The following is a 25,733-nucleotide window of genomic DNA, read 5'->3' as shown; positions in this document are numbered from 1 at the left end:
GCCACGGCCGCTTCCTTCCAACTCCTAAGCCTTTCCTATCCCATCGTCATTAATGATATTGATGTAATTGGTTTTATGTCCCACTAACTACTTTTGTGCTTTTCGGAGATGCAAAGGGCTCCAAATTTGTCTTGCAGTGTTCTTTAATGTGCCAGTAAATCTACCGACATGAGGTTGACGTATTTGAGAAAGTTCAACACCACAGGAATGAGCCAAGATCGATTCTCCCATCTTGAGCTCAGATAGGCAGCGCTTTATCATCTGAGTTTCTCAGCCCTGCGATTGCCTGTAATGTAGGTAGGGGGCACTCTGCGGTACAGTTTTCACTATATAGCACGTTTATGCAAGGAAATAATATGTAGGTCCTCGAGGGGTATGGAGTTCAAAATGAGAAAGACAGGACGATGGTCAGAGTCGAGGGCATTGATGGTGGCAAGATTTGGGTTATGTAGGAGGATTTTGGGGTTCTATGAATGACAATGAGCTTGTCTTGTGGATTGGTGAGTGAGATTATGATGGCTGTTTTGGTGTCTGGTGTGTAGTCACCCACAGCAGTTGACCGTTCTACTCGTACAACTCGTGTTTCTAGTTTTTAAAGTCGCTTGCGAGAATGATTGCTGGTCTTCCTATCTTGACTATATAAAAGTCAGACGAGTTGAACTTAAGCTTCGTCGGTAAGGAAGTAATTAAGTAAAAATCAGTAAGCGTTCCTCAACTGGTATCGACCTCAACGAGGGTGGCTTCCAAGGAGTGAAGGTTCGGAAATGTTAGAGTTTTGGATTTTACAATATTTTTAATGAATGGCTGTGCGTTCACCCCCGTGGTCACCAGGGTAATCGTTCTGATACATGGTAAAGTTGGGAAAGTAGACTCGGCAGGTCAGTTTGATTTTGGTTTCGCCGATGAGGGTGAAGTCTGAACCGATCTACTAGGCGCGATCTCGAGTAGTTCTATCGTCTCTCTTAAGATGGTGGCAGCATTGCCGTACAACAATTATGACAGCTGAGGTCGTGCGTGTTACCTAGGGCCACCACGGAGCCATTGGAGGTCTCCTCTGATTGTTATTTCCATCTTCTCGACAAGACTGATGGCAATCTAGAGGTGGAGACAGGTGAATATTGAACTTAGAGGTCACGATTTCGTTGCATTCTTAAGAGGTTAAACATATCTGTTATGGGTGACTGGTGGTGGTGGTGCTGGTGGTCAGGAGCGGAAGATGCGAGTGTGTGGATGTTGTCAGGGCGGAAGGTTCCAACAGCTTCCTTCCTCTAGGCCTGCTTCCATGGGTTGGTTGATGTGAGGGTCTCCTTTTTGGTGTCAGAACGCTGTTGGTATCTGGACTCAATTGCGCGCTGGTGCACACTGCAGCTCCTTACTTTTGCAGCGTGGGGTTCTCCACAGATGACACAGGAGGGCATCTGTTCCTTTTCACCGCGAGGAGGGCAAGTGTCAGCCTCGCATCCTTCTTTGTATAGTGAACATTTGAGGTTATAATGACACTCGGAGTAGATATGGCTGTTACTCTGACAGCGATAGTATTGTAACGGTCTCTGGGAATCGCGGCTCCTCTCCAGAGTGATATAGATCCTATACAGGTTGGTAATTTCGAAAATCGATGTCTCGTGAGAGTTTGTGCTGTCATATGTCATACGGAATCTTATGACCTGTGTGGGAAGGGGTCAGCTGGCTCACTGATTCTACGTCGTAATTCTGGCGGTGAGTTCGTCCTTGACGGTGTTGGAATCCTGAGCGCAGTGCACCTCTTTAATAACAGCCTTCATCAGTCTTCCTGTACGGATTTACAGGGAAGGCCTGTTTAGGTACTGACACTTAAATAAAGCTCCACAACTTCAATTAGCGTAATCCTCACTTCTTCTGATTATCAAGTCGTACTCCGTCATCCAGGCTTTTAATCTTGTATTCAATTTGGTTGTCCTGTAGTAGGATCGAAATACATTTGATATTCTTTACGTAGAGGGGAGGGATGTTATTCTTACTCCTACCGAAACTGACTCTGTGCACTCCTACTATACCACATAATGCTGGCTAGTTGTTCTTATTGTGATTTGGAATTTTGCTGCGTCGATGGAGATTGACGTTGGTCGGTCTGCTGTGGTGAATAGTGGCCGCCGATAGCTTGTCTTTTCCACGTAATGTTAGCTACTCCTGTGTTCGATTACTTCCATTACAGCAAAACGACCAGCACTGAACCCCTCGGGGCAACAACATTTGGAAGCACATAGAGAAGATCTCGTGACCACTGTGTACTTTGTGTTATTATACAGTATGGCAAGTGAATTAGCTTACTATTTGCAATTCATTTTCAATGAAAAATTGTGTATGTACGTATTCTTACCACATACACTGTCAGAAATTCGTATGGTGGCTGTACTTACGCTCATAGAAGGCAGTGCATTCTGAAGACGTGACATAAGGCGTGTGTCATTTTTAGTTGAGCTACGGAAACCGGAAGTTTTTGTTAGTAGTTTTCACGATGGACAGGGACGATTACGAAATAGTATATAAAAATCATAGCACTGCATATGGTGGGCAAGTGAGTAGATGAGAAGCTCAACATTTCCAAGGGGTTTTGTGTGTCAGCTATCTAGCATTTCACAGAGAATATAACTGTGAAAAACCCCTCCAGTGGAGGAATACCACACACAATATGGTGTCCAGAATCGGTTGAAACTGTGGTGGCTCGTATGCGTAGAATTCCGGTATGGAGACAGTCAGTAATGGCCTGTGAACTAAAAATACCTAGAATGTCTGTCTCGTGTTTTAAATGGTGATCTGGTACTATAAGCTTACAAATGACGCAAAGGACACCACCTCACAACGGAAATGAAGTGCTAGATATTCATTGAAGCGTAATGCTTTCGTGAGCGTCACACAGTAAATGGACACCGACGGAATGTTTTCCAGTTTTGGGGAGGCTTTCAATGCTAAAAAATAACAAGGTATGCACTACCATGTTAAAGAAAGCTGGCAATAAAGCTTCAAGGGGTCCCAGGGACCACTGTTCTGTGTCCAGTTATGTTGTGGGTGGATATGAGTTACGAGGGCGCAACTCAACTCCATTCTTTCTTTTAATAGGGGTAAGTACATCAGCCTAAGCGTACCACGAGACAGTGCTGAAGAGACTGGTCAGGTATCTTAACAATACTGTCTCCCAGGGTCAGAACTCGAACTTGCAACAGATTCGGTCCTAGCATGTAAGGCAATGCACCGGAATTCATTTCCACCGCTGACTTTCTGAAAGTCCGGACCTAAACCCTATTGACTACAAATTGTGGTTTGTTGATCGGGAAATGGACTGTAAAAAGAAACACCCACATATCGCCAGTGTGAAGTGTTTTGTTATAAAGACAGCAGCGGAATTATATGTTGACGTGTAGTGCAATGGATGAGTGGCCACAAAGGCAAGTGTACTAAAGATGGAAATTTTGAATAATGATGTGTGATTTTGGTTATTATACATTCACTTACCTGGTATTCTTAGGTTATTGAAATATCTCGCACCGTCTTTTCAATATACTGCAAATTTTGTGACTTTGTTTACGGTAACACTTGGTATATTCTGAAATTATTCTTACAAAACTTTGTTTTGGTTGGGGTTTCTTGTTGTCTCTTAGCAACTTGCTGTGAATAAACGGTGTGTTATGAACTAATGGACTGTCACATTCCTTTTGTTCAAATGTTGTCTCACATTTTACTACTTACAATATTCTAAGTTGAACACTGTCTCAATTACTAAATTGCTTAATAAATTATAAGGGAAAAGTTTTGCTATGAATCCCTCCCGAGGGCAATTTTAAACCCACTTCATTTGATAAAATCTCAGTCAATTTTTATTTTATTTCACCATTGCCTTAATGATATAATCAGAACCATTTCATTATAACAAGAGAGCTTATTCATGTTAACATTCATTCTCTAATAGTAAGGTTTCACGTTTAGAGCAGAGTGATTATTACTATAAAATTGTCTTCAGTTCTTTGCGTCACCTCTGCACCTTGTTAAATAAGAGGATTATTTGGGATACGGATAAAGAAAGGTGAACTAACTACATTAATTATTTTATATAAATAATTTAATTACCTGGTTGAAGGAAATTGCATAAGGGTTATGTACAGTGCAGGCTATTTATTATTATCATATATAATTCAAATGTTCCTTTCTGTAACATGCAGAGAAGAGGTCGTTCGGGGTCTTGTTAGCTATAAACTGGTTTAAAAGTAGATAAAGTATGACAGAGCAGAGCTCAAGAGTGGTTATGATTAAATTTATTTAAAAAAAGAGTGATTGAAAATAGTTGACACTTTTCATCGGAGTGGTAAGTAGCTAGTCCATCTTTCTTGCCGCGCCATGGTTCTGGAAAGAAAAATGAAGAAAACATGTCAGTGATATACAATGTTTAATACATACATACATACATACATACATACATACATACATACATACATACATACATACATACATACATACATACATACATACATACATACATACATACATACATACATTATAGACCATTATGACTTCCAGCGTTCAGTCTGCAAGCCTCCATGGATTAACTAAGCGCCTCCACAGTCCTCTATTTGCAACCATCTCTGTGATATTGTTCAGTTACACACATGTTATAATTTCATCTTTAAAGGGCTGAGTCTAAAAATCGTAACATATGTCTGCCTCTGATTTTTTAAACCTCTAAGTTCCAGTCCATTATTCTTCTCCATTCGCTTCACATGATCACACTACCTAAGCCAGCATATATACACAGCTTCTTCCATCACATTCATTCCTAGCTTAGCGTTTATCTCATCATTTTGAGTAACCTTCTGCCATTGTACTCACCTGTTCTCGATACTTTCATGCCTGTTATTTCTAGCTTATGAATAAGACATCTAGAATCCACCCAGACTTCACCCCCATTCAGCAAAGCAAGTCTGAAACTAGCCCAATGTCGGGATAAGTTTTTCAATAACTCCCTTGCTGGAAGGTAGCCGTTTCAGTAATGGACGAGATATATTGCATTCAGCCTCTGTGTGAGTGCATTGGGTATATAATTTTCGACCCAGTTGTCTGTGTTGTTTAAAGTATTTTCCATATGTATTAGTCCGTCGTCAAAGCGGAGGAGGGACAGGTTTTTCTCCGGGTACTCCGGTTTTCCCTGTCATCTTTAATTCCAGCACCACAATCCATTCTCATTTCATAGCATCTATCATTCATTCATAAATCAATTTGGGAGTGGCGACCCCATCGTACTAATAGCCTATATCAGCTTCATTCATTACATCCCTGACCCGGTCAATGACTGGAAAACAGGTTGTAGGTTTTCATTTTTTCATTCATTAGTCCGTCGTACAGTAATAACTTTTGATTCAATCCTTTGGGAGCGTACCACCTGTGGTTGGAGACAGTAGAATACACCCACGGTGTTTGCTCGATGATAATTATAACTCTATTTTTTAAATATTCATAAATTTCTGTCGAGATGTGGCTTCACAGTTGAGTGCATAGCAGAGCGAAGAGCGCATGCTCTGGGTTATTGATTTTCCTTGAGTGGATCAAAGACCTTGACAATGTCATATGTTTTCAAAGCTTTGAAACAAAAACATTGATAGAAGGTTATAATAACCTAGCTTTACAGTATTTCAAATACAAATTGTTTATTGTACAGTTGGTGAAGTGAATTTGCGGGAATGTGCCGTGCGGTTGTGGCATATTGGCAGTAGAAGGTGCATTGATGTTAATATGAGTGTCCGACATGTTTGATTTTGGAAACAAGTGCGAAGCTAGTGCGCTGAGCGCAGGTGCGATGCTATCCTTACCTAATTGGTCAAACAGGTGTGTCAAATGAAAATCTGAACTCTGATTGGTGGAGAACCTGTATCACAATGAAACTTGAACTACTGTATAATGAACCTTAAAGATTCAGTTTTCTGGCATATAATATTTATATTTCGGCCTCGTCGAGCATAAACTAAATTACGAATGAATCAGTTATTATGTACCGGTATTAAATGTTCGTAAAACTATTGAAAAGTGCAGGCAAAACAATATGAGCGCGACAGGCATATCAAGACGAGATATCTGATTTATTAGGAATGCTGTGGAGTAGCGTGGGTCCACTTATTGTTATGTTCCCTCTTTACATTATTATTGTCACATTAATTACCGTACTGATTGGTAACCTAATCTTACTTTATCTGTCCGAAGTATTATTTCTTTGTAGAAATACTGTATACTTTTCTTTACATTTAAAAAATTTTATTGCTAAAAGTGGTTAAGTGGAAGAGAGGGCCATGAGCCCTATCTTCGCCACAAATGTAAGTCAGAAATAAATAAATAAATAAATAAATAAATAAATAAATAAATAAATAAATAAATAAATAAATAAATAAATAAATAAATAAATAAATAAATAAATAAATAAATAAATAAATAAATAAATAAATAAATAAATAAATAAATAAATAAATAAATATCAGCATGAACAGCAGATGCATCAAATTGGAAAATGCCTACCACCTATGTAAGAGTATGTACAAATCCAAATCCCTCTCCCTTAACCTCAAAATCAGGCATTACACTACTGTAGTGAGACCGTCAGTACTGTATGCCTCAGAATGCCTAAACATGGTAAGAAAAAGGCAACTTAGAAAACAGGAGCTGAAGGAAAGGAAGATCCTGAGAAAAATCATGGGCCCCATTAAAGAAGAAGGCAAGTACAGAATCAGGCACAACAACGAACTGTACCAACAATTGGAGAGCATTACAACATCTATGAGGAAGAGGAGATTGAACTTCTACGGTCATGTCATGAGAATGGACAATCAGAGGCTCACCTCCAGAATCTTCCACACCATCTCTAGAGGGAAAGCGACTAATGCCAAGTGGGCAAGACTCGTCAGAAAAGACCTTCAAGAATTGGACATTGCTCCCAGTGAAATTTATGACAGGAATAGGTACAGAACGTTGATCAGAACATCAAACTCTCTCCAGTCACTAACAGAAAAAACAGTACGTCCGGGAGGAGGTGTGAAATGGACTCAGGAGCGAAAAGACATTCACAGTGCAAGAATGAAGGAGTACTGGTCAAAGAAGAAAGCTGCTAGAGATAAGAACCACGTGGTCCATAGCAGGCCCAAACGGAACTAAAAAAAAAAAAAATCAGCAATAATTCATGTCAATTACTCTAAGCTTACGTATACGAAGTTACGAGTAAATCCTGCACTCGCCCCTATACAGCGAAGTTGGTCTCAAAAGAGCGATGCATGTATAATTTGGTATGTGGTAGCTTTACTACACATTTTTTCTCTTTCTCATGTCAATTACTCGAAGCTTACGCTTAAGAAGTTACGAGTGAATCCTGCGCTCGCTCCAGTACAGCCAAGATGGTCTCAAAAGAGCGATGCATGTGTAACTTGGTATGAAGTACCTTTCCTACACATTTTTTCTTTCTCACTTTGCTGTCTTTCTGGAAGTTCATAGAAAGTCAGGCCGCGAAATAGTCCATCTCCTACAATACTGTATTTGGTGCGTGGCATTAAAAAATCTTAGAGTTTTCCTCTATTGGTACCCGATTTTTTTTAAAGTGCTAATTTTATGCCACACTAATCCGCATGGCCTTCACTCAGAATATTATCTGAAGTTCTCTACAACCAGTATTTGTGCCACTTGTACTTCTCTTACATGATTATCTTTCCTCCCTGGTTATTTACTCGATCATCACAATCACCATAACTTCACAATGTGGCATATTTTGACTGAGACTGCCTTACAGCCAAACTGCATACACGAGTTCTTAAAAATAAGAAACGAATCACTGTCTCCTTTATAGGTCGTGAAAGTCGTAGGGAGACTGAAAAGTAACGTATTTCACTATCCGTGACCTCAGTAGACTACTAACGGTAATAGGGTCGAAATGATTGGATCTATGTAATGCCATCTTGCTTCCAATAATTCACCTCGTTCTTATTTGTGGTATAGGACCACTGGGTTATATAATTCTCAGGAATCGAAAATTATTTTTCTAAATATCTAAATATCTCCACATTCTAACGGGGAACAGAATCCACGTCCTTACGGATGAACTAAGTGAGCCTCTTCCGTCCCGGTTCACAAGATTTCTGAGTCATTTTATAAACAACAAGACTGTCAGACTTGTCAGACTATCTTAAATGTTCGGTGTTCGAGCCTTCACTCAGAAATATTTTCTGAAGCTCCCTACAGCTATCATTTGTGTCACTTGTGCTTCTCTTATGATGCTTATCTTTTCTTACCGGTTATTTAATCGGCCATGGCAATCCCCTTAACTCCACAATGCGGAAAGTTGTAATGTCATGGTTAACCATTTTCGTACATAGCAGTTCGTCCCCAAATAGGACTGAGAATCTAAAGCTCCGTGGCGCAAATCATAGAGCTGCCAGCTGCAATCCTAAGCATTCCTTCTGTATTTTTTCATACTTACTCAGAGACATGCTGGGACAGTACATACTTCATATTCTAGTACATCTAACACAATCCTAGGCTGAATATAGTAAGTTTCACTACTAAAATGAAATGGCGTATGGCTTTTAGTGCCGGATGTGTCCGAGAACATGTTCGGCTCGCCAGGTGCAGGTCTTTTGATTTGACGCTCGCAGGTGATCTGCGCTTCGTGATGAGGATGAAATGAAGATGAAGACGACACATACCCCCAGCCCCTATGCCAGCGAAATTAACCAATGATGGTTATAATTACCAACCCTGCCGGGAATCGAACCCGGGACCCTGTGACCAAAGGCCAGCACGCTAACCATTTAGTAATGGAGCCGGACAGTTTTACTACTAAGAATCCTATAGTAATGCACATCAATGGATAAAATACCCAAACCCATAACGGTACCTGCGGTTAACAACCAAATGTGCCTCGAATTTCTAGAATGAACTAATATTTCTACAAACATGATGCACGACTGAATGATTTCTCACATACTTGTAACCATTTTAAAAATAAGGTATTTTATATAACATAATAATACTAATACTAATAATACTAATAATAATAATAATAATAATAATAATAATAATAATAATAATAATAATAATAATAATAATAATAATAATAATAACAATGATAATGATAATAAAAAAATAGAGCCTCCGCGGCCCAGGCGGCAGCGCGCCGGCCTCTCACCGCTGGGTTCCGTGGTTCAAATCCCGGCCACTCCATGTGAGATTTGTGCTGGACAAAGTGGAGGCGGGACAGGTTTCTCTCCGGGTACTCTGGTTTTTCCTGTCATATTTCACTCCAGCAACACTCTCCAGTATCTCATTTCATCTGCCATTCATTAATCACTGCCCCAGAGGAGTGTGACAGGCTTCGGCAGCCGGCACAATTCCTATCCTCGCCGCTAGATAGGGGCATCATTCATTCATTACATTCCTGACCCGGTCGAATGACTGGAAACAAGCTGTGGATTTTCAATGATAATAATAATAATAATAATAATAATAATAATAATAATAATAATAATAATAATAATAATAATAATAAGTAAAAGTAAACTGGTGTCCTCATACCGAGGTGGTGCAGCTCTTTTCAGGCACAACTCCAATGGAGATGAGCTGCATGTACCATTTCAACCACATGCCAGCCCTCCCGCCATTCTTAAATTTCTAGCAGTACCGGGAATAGAACCCGGGCCTCCAAGGACGGCAGGAAATAACACTAACTGTTATGCTAGCTACGGAGGTGAACATAATAATAATAATAATAATAATAATAATAATAATAATAATAATAATAATAATAATAATAATAATAATAATAATAGTAGTAGTTTCTCACCATGATCTGGTAGAGGTGCAGTTTCTGGGGCGTCCTCCTGGCTGTTTCCTCCTCAGGCGCTGCCATCAGTAGTAGTTCTCCCGCCATTTCCGGACTCAGCTCTTCCGGGAACTCCGGAGCTGGAACCAAAATAGGACCCGCCGCGTCGTCGGCCATTATTCCGGATCTGGGAACAGTAGAAGTCAAATTAATCCTCATACAGATCGACTGAGGCACTTAAGTCAAATAATATGAGTTGTCTTTGCTTGACTATCTGCGTAAGGAAGTATTCATTCCCTACCCTGAGGGAATGGGGCGGGCCACCTAGAGGGAAAGAGCCTATTTTAGCCGAGCAAAGAGATGAGGTTGAACTGAGTTACAAAGGATGCGGGATGGGAAATAAGATGTTGACTGTTGTAATGTGAGACATTATTTGCCTCTTGGCTAAAGGGGAGTGTGTGCATATATTATAGAGTATTATTTAGCTGAATGATGGAATGACGTGTATGACAGTGGCAGTTATATGAATGGGCCTATGTTTGTGAATGGATGTGATATGGCTCTGTGCGAATGAGTTAGTGGGGAGGTGATTAATGAGTCGTTGGATGAATGGGTGAGAGGCTGTTTGTGGATGATGGGATATATTAATGATAATTCGTTTCCATTTCACCCACCCATTTACAGGTGATTGAGTACTGTTAGTGATCCTCCGATCCACCCCTTATCCCATTTCGAAGACCAAATTCTCTATGTATCGTAGAGTGAGTGCTATAACTGAGGGCGAGTGAAGAGGATGAGCGAGATGGAGTTTAAACCAGGGTTTCCAGAGGGGTAAAATGAAAATGAGTATTAGGCCGCAGTGGGATGTTTGAAAGTGGAGGTTTAAATTCTGATTTGCAGTTACTTGGAGGCTCAAGAATAGAGGATTTTTATAAGGCTGCATATTGCACAGGGAGATGGTGATACGTTCTTGTCATGTCTTCGAAATGGGAGGTAGGGATAGTGAGCGGGTAGGAGTTGTAGGTGTGTCATGATGCGTAAAAGGGGAAACCATTAATGGTTGGTTTGGAGGTGAGGTCGAGCTTTTCAGCGCCCGGCATACGCGGGATGAGAGTCTCCTTACGTGTTGCTTCGTAGGGGGTGGGGGTGGGGTAGTGTGTATGGTGGATTTTGTAGTTTGTTAGGGCAATCGGAGGTAATATGTAGTTGCGAGCAATGCCCACATTTCTGTATTTTGGCGCTGCAGTGAGTTTTAGGGTGCAGATTATATGCAAGACATCACTCGCAGCTGGTAATTTTTGTAGGAAGGCTCGGAAGGGTTTTACCGCCGCTAGCTAGAACTCTGTCCACATCTTCCAGAGATGGTAGGAGTATCGGCACCACAAAGATGGATCCTGATTCATTTCTAATGCGGAAGGCCTTCCTTACTGGAACGCGATGATGGTGATGATGGTGTCTTCTTATGTGGTAGGATACAGCCCACGACGACCCAGCTAAGTAAGCTGTGCCGCATGGGGGTTCATGGTAGGCTGGGACAAGGGCTTCAAGGGGACGTTTGAAGCCAAATGATTGTCTCCTATTGATTGTGTGAGGTGTAAAGCCACTGCGTCACCGTTGACCTTGATGATGATGCCGTTAGAGGTATCATGGATCTTCGCAGTAATCTCTCGGCGCATAGTAAAGCGGTGAATAGTTGTGAAGGTGGAGTCAGGAGACCAGTGTTCCGGGGAGGGGTTTTGTAGAAGAAAAGGGTGAGTTCCAGTTGGAGCTGGCTGTAACGTCCGGGTTTATTGAGGGGGTATCTTGCTTTTGAGATGAATAAGCGATCGGCGGTGGCAGAGGCAGTGTGCTAACGGGATTGGTGGTGTTTTGCTCTCCGTGGAGAGGGGTATAGGCTTTTCGGCGGTTACAAGTTGTGACAGTGCGCGATTAACCGCCAGCTGCTGGAGAGCTTGAGCTTCCTCTGGAGGTGTGTGCGGGGCTGTCCTCTTGTATTGAACCTGCGCATCTTCCCACTGGGGGTTGGGTGCCACGGGGAGATAACGTACCTAGTAATTTGGATCAGTGAAGGAGGGCATCACCCTCCCGTGTGATACACGACCGCGAGTGCATCGGCGAACGCCGATGCGGAGCAGGTGTAGGTTTTGGTTGTTTATGTTGTCGTTGTTGTTGTTGTGGGGTGGTGATGGTGGTGGTGGTGTTGGTGGTTGTGGCTATGGCGGTGGGATTATACTGCGGATATCGATACATTATTAGGGGTTTAGCGTAGACGGCTGAGAGTGTGGGGGATGGTGGTATGAAGTCTAGGGGTTTCCGACGCGTGGACCCAAATCGTGGGATAAACCAACCCCACCAGTGGGCAGCAGCCCGAACTCCTGAAGTAAAGTCGGGTATGAAGCCCCAGAGGATTAAGGTAAGAAGCCCTCGGAGATGACGTACGGAAGAAGCCTTCGGTGTTGGAGGAGGAAATTAAGCTCTCGAAGTCTCAGAGAGCAACAGAGAATTGAAAACTCGAGGTGTACAACGTCCTGAGGTGAAACATTTCGGTACCGTTCGTCCACTTGGCTGGTCCACATTTTTTAAAGGACTATAAACTCTCGTGGCAGCGTATAGTGTAGGAGGTACCGCTGGACTTATGCACAACGAAGTTCTGGGAGAAGACAGAAAAAGTTCTGGAAGAAGAATGAAATAGTACTGTAGATGGATAAGGATAACTTCGCTTGATCCAGCCTTGTGATGAAGAAGTTGAGTCTCTGCCTCTCACGTGGAGGTTCTGGATTCGAATTCGGACACACATAAAAGAAGTATATAGCTCATAATACTCAACACAAAAGTATTCTTCTTCGTCTTCTCAACCTGGAGATTGTAGTGTAGCATGAAAGTAAGTGAATTGTGTTCTTTTGATAGCCAATTGCTTAATAGTTTGATGTAGCCCTTCTTCCTTTATTTCATCCAGGAACGTTGTACTAGTCTTCAAACAGGTATTCTTCCATCCGCACGGTAGTGCATCCACTGGAGTGTCTTATCAGGGGCCTAAAGAGTTGGTTTCTTCTTTTCTCAACGGACTCCATAAGATGGTAGCTTTCTTGAATATTACATAGTATCGGCTCACTTTTCACTCTTTTGGTACAGGATACCTACCACCACCACCACCACCACCACCACCACCACCACCACCACCACCACCACCACCACCACCACCACCACCATCCAGCACCACATCTCAAATGATCTCAATTTTGCCTTGTTAGCTTTCCTGAGATTTCATGTTTCCGAAGCTTACCTGGCAACACTCCACACGTAGGTTTTAATGAACGGTTTTCTTTGGACCAATGCCACAGATTTAATGTCAGAAGCCTTCTCATCATACTGAAGGCCTGCTTTCCTTGAGTTATCCTAGCTACAGCTTAATTCTGACGTCTCCTATTCGAAGTCATCAGGTTACCAAGGTAAAAAAATGACTTAACTTGTTGTAATTTACTCCCTTTTAGTCAGATATTTAACTTTTGATTGACATCTCTGGTGAATTTCATGACTAGGGTCATAATATAAAGGTAAAATACAATTGGAGTAAATTTAAAATCAACAAACCGAAAACGAAAACATTTCCGTACAAGGTCACATAGTTGGTTTTGAGAGTTGAAGTTTTCCACATCCACATTAACACCGTTAATACTGGGTAGCATGTTATTTTGCTCAGATATTTGCTAGAATCCAACTTTGCATGCGGTACCGTACACAAGATCATAAAACATTCGTGGTACAAATTGTCTCTTTGGTAGCTGGTGATTTATTGTAGGCCTATCTCACATTCAACCAACATGAAACGACGTGACTGGCATTTCAGTATTTAGAAAATGTATTCCGAGTCCTTTTCAAAGTTAAAGAGCGGGGTATGATAACTGGCGCTACTCCAAAGAGACGCGTGTCCGACGGGTACCGTACCACTCTCAAGCGACGTGTCAGGAAGGTCGCAGTTCCACTCAAGACCCGCGTCTCCTGCAAAGTATTCCTCTGTCGTATAGGTGGAGTAATAATGTGAACCAAGTCAAGATATGAGACATGAGAGGTTTTCGGTTACGCAAATATGGGAAAGGGCTAGGAATGGGAAAGAAACAATCGTGCGCTAATTAAGGCAAAACTTCAGCATTTGCCTAGTGTGAAAATGGAAAGTAATTGAAAACTATCGTAAGGGATGCCGACGGTGGGATTGGAAGCCACCATTTCCTGAATGCAAGCTCACAGCTACGGACCCTAACCACTAGGTAAAAAGCAAGGAATGTTGAATCATCAAACTCTTCCAACTATTCAGTAGCAACATACGTTCTACACTCAACGTTCCTTTCTATTTTGGACATTCTCGTCACATGATGAATTTTCACTTCACATCATAATAGGTACCAAACTCACTACCTCTTATCTTCAGAGCTAGATACGGACTGATGAGATTCATGTTGTTGCATAGTTGGCTGTAAGTGCACTTCTTAATTGGTGTTACTGAAGACCCCGTCGCTTCACTTTACAGTGGCTGAATGTGACGTAAGTTTGATTTTAAGTCTTGCAGATTACGTGGCCGGTCAGAACGTCCATAAAGAGCTCGTGTCGACTTATGCCAGATGTATCTAGGCAAAAGGTAAGGTACTCTATTCAGGAGCTACCATCATGACGAAGGAAGTGTTTGATGATAATTGCACGATGGACACGTGAGTTATTGTCCATTATTTCCCATTGTCCATTTTTATCCAAAATGCTGCTGTTAGTGGGAGAACGTCGTTGTTGCATTTGGAGTATATACCAGGTGGCTCCCGAACGCCGTACTTTCTACATATAAATCTCCCGCATGCACAAATAATGAGTGGGATGTCTACCAACTGATTTTCACAGGGGAACTACTGCCAGCGGGCAGGTTACGTCAGGATATGAAGAGATAAGAATCGGAGTGTCGCTCGCAGCATGTTATTCGGCGCCGCTTGTCTAATGCACCCCTTGCATTAGCAAACATCGTTTTCCACCGCATACTTCTAGGCTGGTGTATGGTACAGCCGCACTATATTTGCTGTCTGCATATCGACAATGACTAGTGTGTTCAGCAGCGATGAAAAACAGGCATTATTTTATACTGGAAAACCCGGTCGGAATGCGACAGAAGCTCCAAACAGACGTATGCCTTCTACGCACGTATTTCACTGAACAGTATTAGTTTTTGTTTCATACAATCAACTTTATCCGTCTCTGTGGTGTAGTGGTTAGTGTGATCAGCTGCTACCCACGGAGGCTCGGGTTCGATTCCCGGCTCTGCCACGAAATTTGAAAAGTGGTACGAGGGCTGGAACGGGGTCCAATCAGCCTCGGGAGGTCAACTGAGTAGAGACTCGTTCAATTCCCACCTCAGCCATCCTGGAAGTGGTTTTCCGTGGTTTCTCACTTCTCCTCCAGGCAAATGCCGGGATGCTACCTAACTTAAGGTCACGGCCGCTTCCTTCCCTCTTCCTTGTCTATCCCTCCAATCTTGCCATCCCCCACCAAAGCCCCTGTTCAGCATAGCAGGTGAGGCCGCCTGGGCGAGGTACTGGTCATTCTCCCCAGTTGTATCTCCTGACCCAATGTCTCACGCTCCAGGACACTGCCCTTTAGGCGGTAGAGGTGGGATCCCTCTCTGAGTCCTAGGGAAAACCAACCCTGGAGGGTAAACAGATTACGAAAGAAAGAAAAAGACAATCAACTCTTTTATAGAGTGTAATGTCTACACGTGTATGAATTAAGAAGTTATTAGATTTCCCTTACTGCATCTTTGGCGTGTCTACAAACAGTAGCGGCGATTAGGCGGCAGGGCGAGGAGGGACAGTCGCCCCAGCCTCCCCCACCGACTTTGTAGAGTAAACATTACATTTTATTCCTCTTTAGCCAGCTGGAACTAGGAATTATTTAAACAAAAGCTATTTGTACAAGCATTGTCTTACATGCTAATTATTTGCTTTATTTTCTTTAATTAACATAATTATTGGCGGAAAGACGCACAAAACGCCGTTTGTTGCGGCTAACCGATTTGTATAGCGCTACGGCAAGTAGTGGAGACTTTGCATGTGCTGTGAGGAATGTGGTAAGGGTACATATTGTTTTGACAAGGTCGTGGCCACTGAGTTATAATTCACCCGCTCGCCGCGCGCATTCATCAGTCTGGCAATCTCTTTAGTGTCTGTTAGTTTCTTAGTGTGTATTCAAATACTAAATTATTTTTAATTACATAATCATGCCGTACCGGGCGATTGTACCGGGCGAGCTGGCCGTGGGGTTACGGGTGCGCAGCTGTGAGCTTGCATTCGGGAGATAGTGGTTTCGAATCCCACTGTCGGCAGCCCTGAAGATGGTTTTTTCGTTGTTTTCCATTTTCATACTAGGCAAATGCTGGGGCTGTACCTTGATTAAGGCCACAGCCGCTTCCTTCCCATAAGTTTTATCTGTGTCGGTGCGACGTAAATTCAATTGTAAAAAAAAAAGATATATTTAATTGTAGCCTAATTGTAATTTCAACGCGAGAGAACACCAACTTTACTTTCACCGGACTAAATTCTTTCGTTTGTATTATGTTATTTTATATGTAAATGTAATTAACCCGCCCGGGGATTATTCGTAACAGTTTTTTTTTTAGATTTTGATTCAAAGCTGTATAATAAAATTTTCACCAGGTCTCAAAAACATACTACGGGGCAGGTTAAATACATTTACTTAATAAATAACATAACACAAAGAAATAATTTAGCCCAGTGAAAGGAATGTTGGTATTATCTCCCGTTGAAATACAATTACAATTGAATACTCTTTTTACAATTGGCTTTACGTCACAGTGACATAGATAGGATGAGACAGGAAAGGGCTACGCGTGGAAAGGAAGTGACCATTTCCTTAAACTAGGTACAGCCTCAGCACTTGCCCGATGTGAAAATGGGAAACCACGGAAAACCATCTTCAGGGCTGCCGACAGTGGGATTCGAAACCACTGTCTCCCGGTTGCAAGCTCACAGAATTATTTGTTTTTGAATACACACTAAGGAACTAAAAGGCACTAAAGAGACTGCCAGACTGATGAATGCGAGCGACAAGGGCCACGACCTTGGCAAAGAAAACATGTACCCGTACTACCCTTCCTCACAGCACATGCAAAGTCTCCATTACTTGCCGCAGTGCTACTCAAATTGGTTAGCCGCGACGAACAGCATTTTGTGCGTATTTCCGTCAATAATTATATTAATAATTAAAGAAAATAAACGAAGGAATTAGCAGATAAGATAACAAGGTTTTTACAAACAGCTTCTTATCTCTTTATATTCTGACGTAACTTGCCCGCTGGCTGTAGTTCCCCTGTGAAAATCAGTTGGTAGACAACCCATTCACCATTTGTGCATGCGGGACATTTATAAGTAGAAAGTGGGCGTTCTAGAGCCATCTGGTATATAAAATGTGTTCTGAAAAATTGCGAGGTATCTCGTTTGGCCGTCTAGTCACAACCAGAGTGTCAATGATCTACCACTTAACTTCACACGTCGGACACGGTGTCTAAGACGTGCGGAGTTACCTGTTTTCCTCTAAATAACTATCTATTGCCAACTGAGGACATGAATGTGATAATATTCGGATTAATATTGAACTTACCTCGATGCAAGTCTATCTCCTTCCTCGCCAGCACGACTCTTGGCAGCTTCCAGTTGTCGCCACTGGCTGCGGGAGGGTACTACCAGTTTGGAGAGGATCCACCTTGTGTCATCAGGGCTAGCTTCACCTCCTTCTTCCATTCCGTCCCCAGTGTCTGAAGGTGGAGGTACGAGGACTTGACCGGGATTCCCACTCCTTTTGCCGTGCGCTGCGAACGGAAATACATGTATGTTTGAGTTGCAGTGGCTTTTCTTTGGTTCGTAATGTGCTTTTAAAGTTTGTTTCCTGAAATATGGATAGTCATGATACACAATCATAAATTATCTGGTTTTAGGAAAATCTCAAGAGAAAAGAGGACAATGATCATGAAATAATCTAGCCAGTTCTTTCACCCTCCATTGCGAACACTACGGGTTAATGATAAAGTACACTAATATTTATGAAATGTAAAGAAACTTATATTATTTGTGTGACATAATACTTGCTAATGAGATTAGAAATGAAATACGAGGATTATACAATAAATATGGAAGCAGAACCACTGACAGCACAAATTTATTTAACTCACGTTTTTAGTAAATCTTAATACGTCATATCATTGGTAACATTATTTCTTCATATAGTCTCCGTATTCGCCTAAGCAAAGTGTTAGAAATGCACATCTTACCTGGCGTATAGGAAGTAAGCAAAGAAGCTTGTAGTTAGATATATTTTGTACGTTTGGTGATATTGTTCATTTATGTGTCAAGAAATAATTAAATGGGTAGTGTCCCCCTGTGGGTGGGGGCGGTAGAATAACACCCACGGTATTCCCTGCCTGTCGTAAGAGGCGACTAAAAGGGGCCCCAGGGGCTATGAAATTTGGAGCGTGGATTGGCGACCACGGGGCCCTTAGCTGAGTCCTGGCATTGCTTTCACTTAGTTGTGCCAGGCTCCTCACTTTTATCTGTCCTATCTGACCTTGTTTGGTCAACTCTTGTTCTTTTACGACCCCGACGCTCTTAGGTTTCCGAGGGCTAGGGAGTCTTACATTTTCATGCCCTTCGTGGCCCTGGTCTTTCTTTGGCAGATACCTTCATTTTTCAAGGTGTCGGGTCCCTTCATTTTTTCTCCTCAGGGTTAACAACCTTGAGTAGACAAACCGTCACCCGCTAGGCTGGCCTCATCTACATACTCGTTGGATTCAAACATGAAAGGAAACATTAATACAAAGAATACCCCAGGTGGTAACAAATCCACCCCCACTTGTGATGGGGCAAGCAGGTCATCGGATTCTGCGGAGCCTGCACCTTCATGTACTCCACCATGCAAACAATAGCAGAAAAGAAAGAGAAATATCACCTACTTGGCTACGGTGAACATCAACTCGTTGCTAAAGACTGGTAAACTTAAACAGACTCTAGACGTGCTGAACAAATATAACATCAAGATTGCAGCACTACAAGAAACACGATTCACATACGAAGATGCATTTGAATCCCAAGGATACAGAATATACAAAGGGAAACCAGGCATCAGGGTGATGAAGCCAGTCCCACATCTTGGCACTGGCTTTGCTGTTCATCACAGCATGATTGATCACATAATAGGGTTCACTTCAACTAATGGTAGGACCTCCTCAATATCTTTGAGGTTTCGCAAAAGGGCATATACCATAATGAACTTCCATGCACCCACAAACGACACAAATAGAAATGACCTGGAAGCAGTTGAACAATACTGGAGCATTCTAGAAGAAGCCCTGGACAAGATCCCATAACATCACACCACCATACTGATGGGTGATTTCAATGCACAAGTAGGAAAGGAGAAAAAATATCTCAGGATAGTGGGCCTCTATCCAGCCCATAAGAGGACAAATAAGAACGGAGAACGTCTTATAGACCTTTGTGACAAATATGGTCTTGTCCTAAAATCAACTGCCTTCAAACACCTGCCTAGGAAGGCGAAGACATGGAAGAGCCCAAATCCACTACTAGGTGAATTCCAGATAGACCATGTGGCCATGGACAAAAAGCATCACAATGAGATTCAGAATGTCAAGGTGCTAAGGGGTGCTAACTTAGACTCGGACCATTATCTATCTCTGGTAAAAACCATCCTACAACCACTGAGGAGGTCACTGAATGTCGGCAGAAAGGATAAAATACCAAAGTTCAACACTCTCCGACTGAGTGATGAAGACTGTGATTTCAAAGTCACTCTGAAAGAAAACACACACAAGCAAGGGTGGCCCAACCTACAAAAAGCTCTACTGGACGCTGCTCAGAAGACCATGCCTGCCTCATCCAATAAAGGAAAACATCCATGGTGGACCACTACATGTGACCATGCTATAGAAGATAGACGCAGAGCCTGGGTCACGTGGAACCAATGCAAAAATGAGGCTAACTACCAGGCCTTCCTTACTCAAAGGAAAATAACTGCCAGTATAGTACGACAGGCTAAGAAGAGCCATAACAAGGCTCTAATACAACAGGCGGAGGAGGACTTTACGAGGCACAACTCAAGAGATTTCTACAGAGAACTCAGAAAACAGACAACGAAATACACAGCTCCTTCCCTTCATCTTCGTGGACCTGATGGGAAGCTTCAGTTCAACAACAAGGATTGTACCAATACTCTTTCAGGGTATTTCAAACAGCTCCTCAACGCAGAGGAACCTAAAGAGAGACTCCCATTGTCTGAGCCTCTTTCCAGAAACCAAGACTCCACACCGCCAACCATTGAAGAAATAAAGGAGATTATCAAGAGCCTAAAGAACAACAAGGCCTCAGGTGAAGACGGTATAGTAGCGGAGATGTGGAAACATGCTGACGAACAATCCATACAAAGCATCCATCAGATCATAGAGGATATTTGGGCAACGGAGACCTTACCTGAGGAATGGACCTCAGCGGTGATCCATCCTCTACACAAGAAAGGTAGTAAGATAGACCTCGACAACTACAGAGGCATCTCTCTAATATCGGTTACGTACAAGATATTTTCTAAAGCCCTGCAAACCAGAGTGGTCAGTCAACTGGATTCCCAATTAGGTGAATATCAGGCTGGTTTTCGCGCAAATAGATCTTGCACAGAGCAGATAAAGAACCTCAAGACAATCCTGAGGTACAAGAATCGTGGCGGACACCAATGGGTAGTCATACTAGTGGACTTCCAGAAGGCATATGATTCAATAGATAGGCAGACCCTCTTCTCCACCCTATGGGAATTAGGCCTGGATGAGAAGACCACCAGACTAATCCAGGCTACGCTGAAGAACACCACCTCCAAAGTAAAGTTTAGAGGTGAGCTCTCAGAGAGTTTCTCTATCCAAACAGGAGTTAGTTAGACAAGGTGATGGAATTTCTTGCATTCTCTTTAATTGCGTTCTAGAGAAGATTATCAGGGAATGGACTGCCACATTACCTCCAGGAGGTGGACTGCAAATTGGCTACAAGAAAGATAATCTCAGTGTACCTAGTCTGGCCTTTGCCGACGACCTTACCTTATTATCCAACAACATAGAAGAAGCTACTCACCAGCTACAGAGCCTCTATACCATAGCAGCTAAAACCGGCTTGAGGGTCAATATAAAGAAAACTGAGTTCATGACTAACACAAAGGGAGGCCCACCAACTATGCCACTGGAAAACACCACCATTCGTAAGGTTCCAGCAGTGAAGTACCTAGGGGAGTGGATTTCAGCAACCGAGAATGAGACATTAGCAATAGACACCAGATGCACCAAGTTGGAAAGGATCTACCATACCTGTAAGAGCATCTATACATCCAAGTGCCTCTCTAAGAACTTTAAACTCCAAAATTACAATTCAGTAGTAAGACCGTCCGTACTGTACGCCTCTGAGTGTCTTCTGATGAACAGAAAAGGTCCACTGAGGAAGCTATAGCTCAAGGAACGAAAAATACTAAGGAGGATTTTAGGACCAATAGGAGAAGGGGATGGTACTTACAGGATAAGGCACAACAAAGAGATCTATGACCATCAAGAAGACATAGTTACATCCATGAGGAAGAGGCGATTGACTTTCTATGGGCATTTGACTCGTATGAGTACTTACAGACTTACCAGCAAGATCTTTACCACTGCAGGCAGAGAGAAAGCGTCCAAAAATAAATGGATCACCACAGTGAAGTCCGACTTAGGACAGCTGGGGATTTCAGAGCAAACCATACAGGATCGTGTATTATTCCGGCAGTTAACCTTTCAAGGTGTCTTTCCAGAGTCTCTCACCAGCAGACAGAGTACAGGCACCACCCGACCGAAGTGGACCGAGGAAAGGAAACAAGCACACAGCCAGAAGATGAAAGCTTTCTGGGCAAAGAAGAGACAGAATTTCCATACTATGAGTCGAAACAAGCCCTGTGGTCCTCAGTAGGCCCAAACGACAAGAAGAAGAAGAAGAAGAAGAAGAAGAAGAAGAAGAAGAAGAAGAAGAAGAAGAAATGGGTAGTGTACTTAACCTCCTGAGGCCTGGTGTCCTTTTAAAAGGACACTGTTTAAAAATAGAATATCCTGTAAAAGAAATATTTTTAAAATATGATAAATAAAAATCAACCTTTTGTTGGTGTTTTATTTTTTGGGAATTCATTTACCTTGGTGTGATATGCTTCTCACTTCGCTGTCTCCCACCAAGACACCGTTAAAGAAGTATACACTTTTATGACGTTTGACCAGATGAGAAACTTTTTTTTTTGCTAGTTGTTTTACGTCGCACCGACACAGATAGGTCTTACGGCGACGATGGGACAGGAAAGGGTTAGGAGTGGGAAGGAAGCGGGCGTGGCCTTAATTAAGGTACAGCCCCAGCATTTGCCTGGTGTGAAAATGGGAAACACGGAAAACCATTTTCAGGGCTGCCGACAGTGGGGTTCGAACCTACTATCTCCCGAATACTGGATACTGGCCGCACTTAAGTGACTGCAGCTATCGAGCTCGGTCAGAAGATAAACGTTCTGGGCCTCAGGAGGTTAAATAAATAAATAGATTAAATAAGTAAATAAATAACAAATAAATAAATAAAATTCGATTAACTGATTTTATATTTAGGGCTCTCATGTTGTTGATGCTAGTTACTGTGAACTAATTTATCCGACTGGTCGCTTAGCGGCACGTGTGGTTAATTATATAGTCCGAGCATGCACATTCCTTATTATTCCATACTAGCCGGCTGTATGTTTAATTACGTACGGTTATAATTTGTGAAGTCGAAGTCTAGGGAGTGTAATGTTGGCACAGTTCAATCCTATTCAAATTCCTATTTCCAGTGATACCAAATAGGTCATATTTCAAAACATTTGGTAAGAATTTCGTACACCCTAATTGTACTAAGTCTACCGCAGTGGTACCCCCACATAACTTTATCTCTAAGGACCGTAGGGCAACCGTTGTATTGTGATAAATGGTTTTATCATATCAGATGTCAGAATTGATATTTAGACGATCAAATACCGGTAGTCGATATTCCAAAACAATTGTGGGCGTCTCTTTTGCCGTATTATTCTTTAGGGATTCGGACCACGTTATTATTTGAATCTTCTTATTCTTCTACTACCGATTTTCCCCACACCTGTGGGGGCGCGGGTGTAAAGTGTGTAGCAAATGGCAATTTGGCCCTGTTTCACGGACAGATGCCTTTCCTGACACCAAACCTATGTGGAGGGATATAATTACTATACCCTGTTTCTGTGGTGGTTGGTAATGTGGTGTATTGTCTGAGTTTGAAGAGAAGAGGTTTGGGACATACACAAACCCACAGTTCCAGAGCCAGAATAATTAAGCAGGCGCGATTAAAGATCCCTGAGCCGGCCGGGAACCGAACCCGGGACCCTTATAACAGAAGGCCTCAACCAAGGAGTCATACTATTTTGTTTTATGAACATCAGGCATTAATTTATCAATCTTTAGACATGTTAACCAACTTCGTATGTCATTTGCTTTCGGTGTAATCAATTGCAAACCAAATCATATACCTGAAAATCGTCACTATTTTTAAGCCCTCTCCTGTCCCGTATATTTAACTGAGAGCCGCCGAGTGTTATATTATCTCTCATGCCCTACAGTTTCAATTAAATGATCCATTAATCATTCAGGTATGATCTTTAGTTTCGGAGCTATAATCCTGAATATGAGCGTTATGCTGATGTTGGAATGTATGTAGCCTGCTTTTATAGACTTTGTCACCTAAAATATTTCCTTCAGTTTTTTTCAGACTCGGAAAGGTATAAAAGTCACAGGCTCTAAGTCGGGTGAATAGATAGTATGTCGAAATGTCGAAGTATAGAAGTTCCATGATTAGCAAGATGCTTCGAAGGAAGTACAGAGTGATGTACTGTACAGGCGGAGAAATTACCATTGTCTACTCTGCCACATCTCAGGCCGGGTACGGCAGATAGACTTCCGAAAATTATTCATTTACACATCATTGGTGATGGATTCTCTGCTTTCTTTAAAACGCTGATGCTATTGAAATACCTTTGATCTCTTCATCGTAGAGCCTCAAAACTCTGCCGTTAGCATTATGGAAGTTTCTGAAGAAGTTTTAAGAAACAGACAAAGTTGAATATTTGCACTTTCGAAGTTTTTTTACTTCGTAGCATAAACTCGACCAACAATAAAAGAACGCGTCTATGTGCGCCGTTTTAATGGATCTGAGACACTTCCTTTAACTACATCTCGAGGTTTGCCGGGTACACACTGTTGTCAAACATTTGGACGTACTTATTACATATAAATATACAAGTACTGATGCTTTCCATTGTGGAACAGTGTCGTAGGATGTCGGCGTCTAAAAGATCTTTGGTGACACATTTGTTTTTTATCCGACACCATTCATTGAAATCCAGTCATATCGCCTGACAGAAATGCGTTTTACTCCGCATAGACAGAAACTGATAAGCAGATAGAGTAGATGGCCTCAAATAAAATTGCCTGAACAGGAGCTGAGGCCATATTATTATTATTATTATTATTATTATTATTATTATTATTATTATTATTATTATTATTATTATTATTATTATTTTCACCTCAAAAATTACGTGGCGTCGGGAATGGAATAGGTCTTAAACTCCCAACTAAATTCAAAATTAGCCTGGGTACTCCAGCGACCCAGAAATAATTGGTATAAGCTGAAGCAAATTATTATTATTATTATTATTATTATTATTATTATTATTATTATTATTATTATTATTATTATTGTAACAAATAAGCTTATAAGACCACAAGTTAAACTACTATGTTGACAGGCGACCACAATGGTACAGTTGGGTAGTCGTGGATATTTAGCCTCAAAAATAGTGGGTTCACTCCTAGTTGAGAGAAGACGAATTTGAGGTGTTTAACAACTCCATGACGTAGGTTTCGCCACGTTAAAGATCTCCTGTGGAGCAAAACTCGGCTCCTCGGCGTCTCTTAGTGTCTAAAGTATGTGAAGGTACGTTAAACAATGATGATGATTATCTGGCTCCTTGGCTGAATAGAGAACGTAGAGGCCTTCGGTCCAAAGGGTCGTGTGCTCGCGTCATGGATTTTTGTCGTGTCTGTTCCTCTGATTCGGGGACCGGGGGTTGTGTTCGAATCAATACACACCTCTTCGTTCATACACAACGCACTACACTACCAACCACAACAGAAACACGCAAGAATGAATATATTCTTCCACGTAGGGTTGGCATCGAGAAGGGCTTCAGGCCGTAAAATTCGGCAAGGTCTACATGTTCGACACATTTCGCCCCAGCGATTCAACCAGGGAGCGGGTTACGTGTCAGAAAAAGAAAGAAAAATATTATTATTATTTTCTCTCTCTTTCTTTTTCAATCCGTTTACCCTCCGTGGTTGGTTTTTTCCTCGGACTCAGCGATGGATCCCACCTCTACCGCCTCAAGGGCAGAGTCCTGGAGTGTGCGACTTTGGGTCAGGGTATACAATCGGGAAGGAGGAACAGTACCTCGCCCAGGCGGCCTCAGCTGCTATGCTGAATAGGGGCCTTGTGGAGGATAGGAAGACTGGAAGAGATAGACAAGGAAGAGGGAAGGAAGCGGCCGTGGCCTTAAGTTTGGTTCCAGCCCTCGTGCTACTTTTCAAACTTTGTGACAGAGCCGGGAATCGAACCCGGGCCTCCGGAGGTGGCATTTAATCGCACTAACCACTACACCACAGAGGCGGGCATGATTATTATTGTACCGTGAGGTTATACCCGCCCCGTGCATTCAAATCAAGGGCCTTGTGAACTGACATCTTACTCCTAAGACTTGAAAC

At 42.2% G+C, this 25,733-nt stretch overlaps 1 protein-coding gene across 1 annotated transcript in view; it reads right to left on the bottom strand.

Annotated features, from left to right (window-relative positions):
* Nucleotides 1-4,114: 4,114 nt before the first annotated feature.
* LOC136863891 (uncharacterized) overlaps nt 4,115-25,733 on the bottom strand; it is a 410,801-nt gene continuing 389,182 nt past the window's right edge. The window contains exons 3-5 of the mRNA XM_067140292.2: nt 17,468-17,675; nt 9,839-10,004; nt 4,115-4,374 (exon numbers count right to left, since the gene is read on the bottom strand). Of these exons, the coding sequence (XP_066996393.2) occupies nt 4,345-4,374; nt 9,839-10,004; nt 17,468-17,675 (404 nt within the window). The 3' untranslated portion in view covers nt 4,115-4,344. The remainder of the gene's footprint in view (nt 4,375-9,838; nt 10,005-17,467; nt 17,676-25,733) is intronic.

This window comes from Anabrus simplex, chromosome 1 (assembly GCF_040414725.1).
Source record: "Anabrus simplex isolate iqAnaSimp1 chromosome 1, ASM4041472v1, whole genome shotgun sequence".
Classification (NCBI taxonomy): Eukaryota; Metazoa; Arthropoda; class Insecta; order Orthoptera; family Tettigoniidae; genus Anabrus; species Anabrus simplex.
The sequence above is the reverse complement of the archived record's forward strand: the minus strand, read 5'-3'. Positions and strand labels throughout refer to the sequence as shown.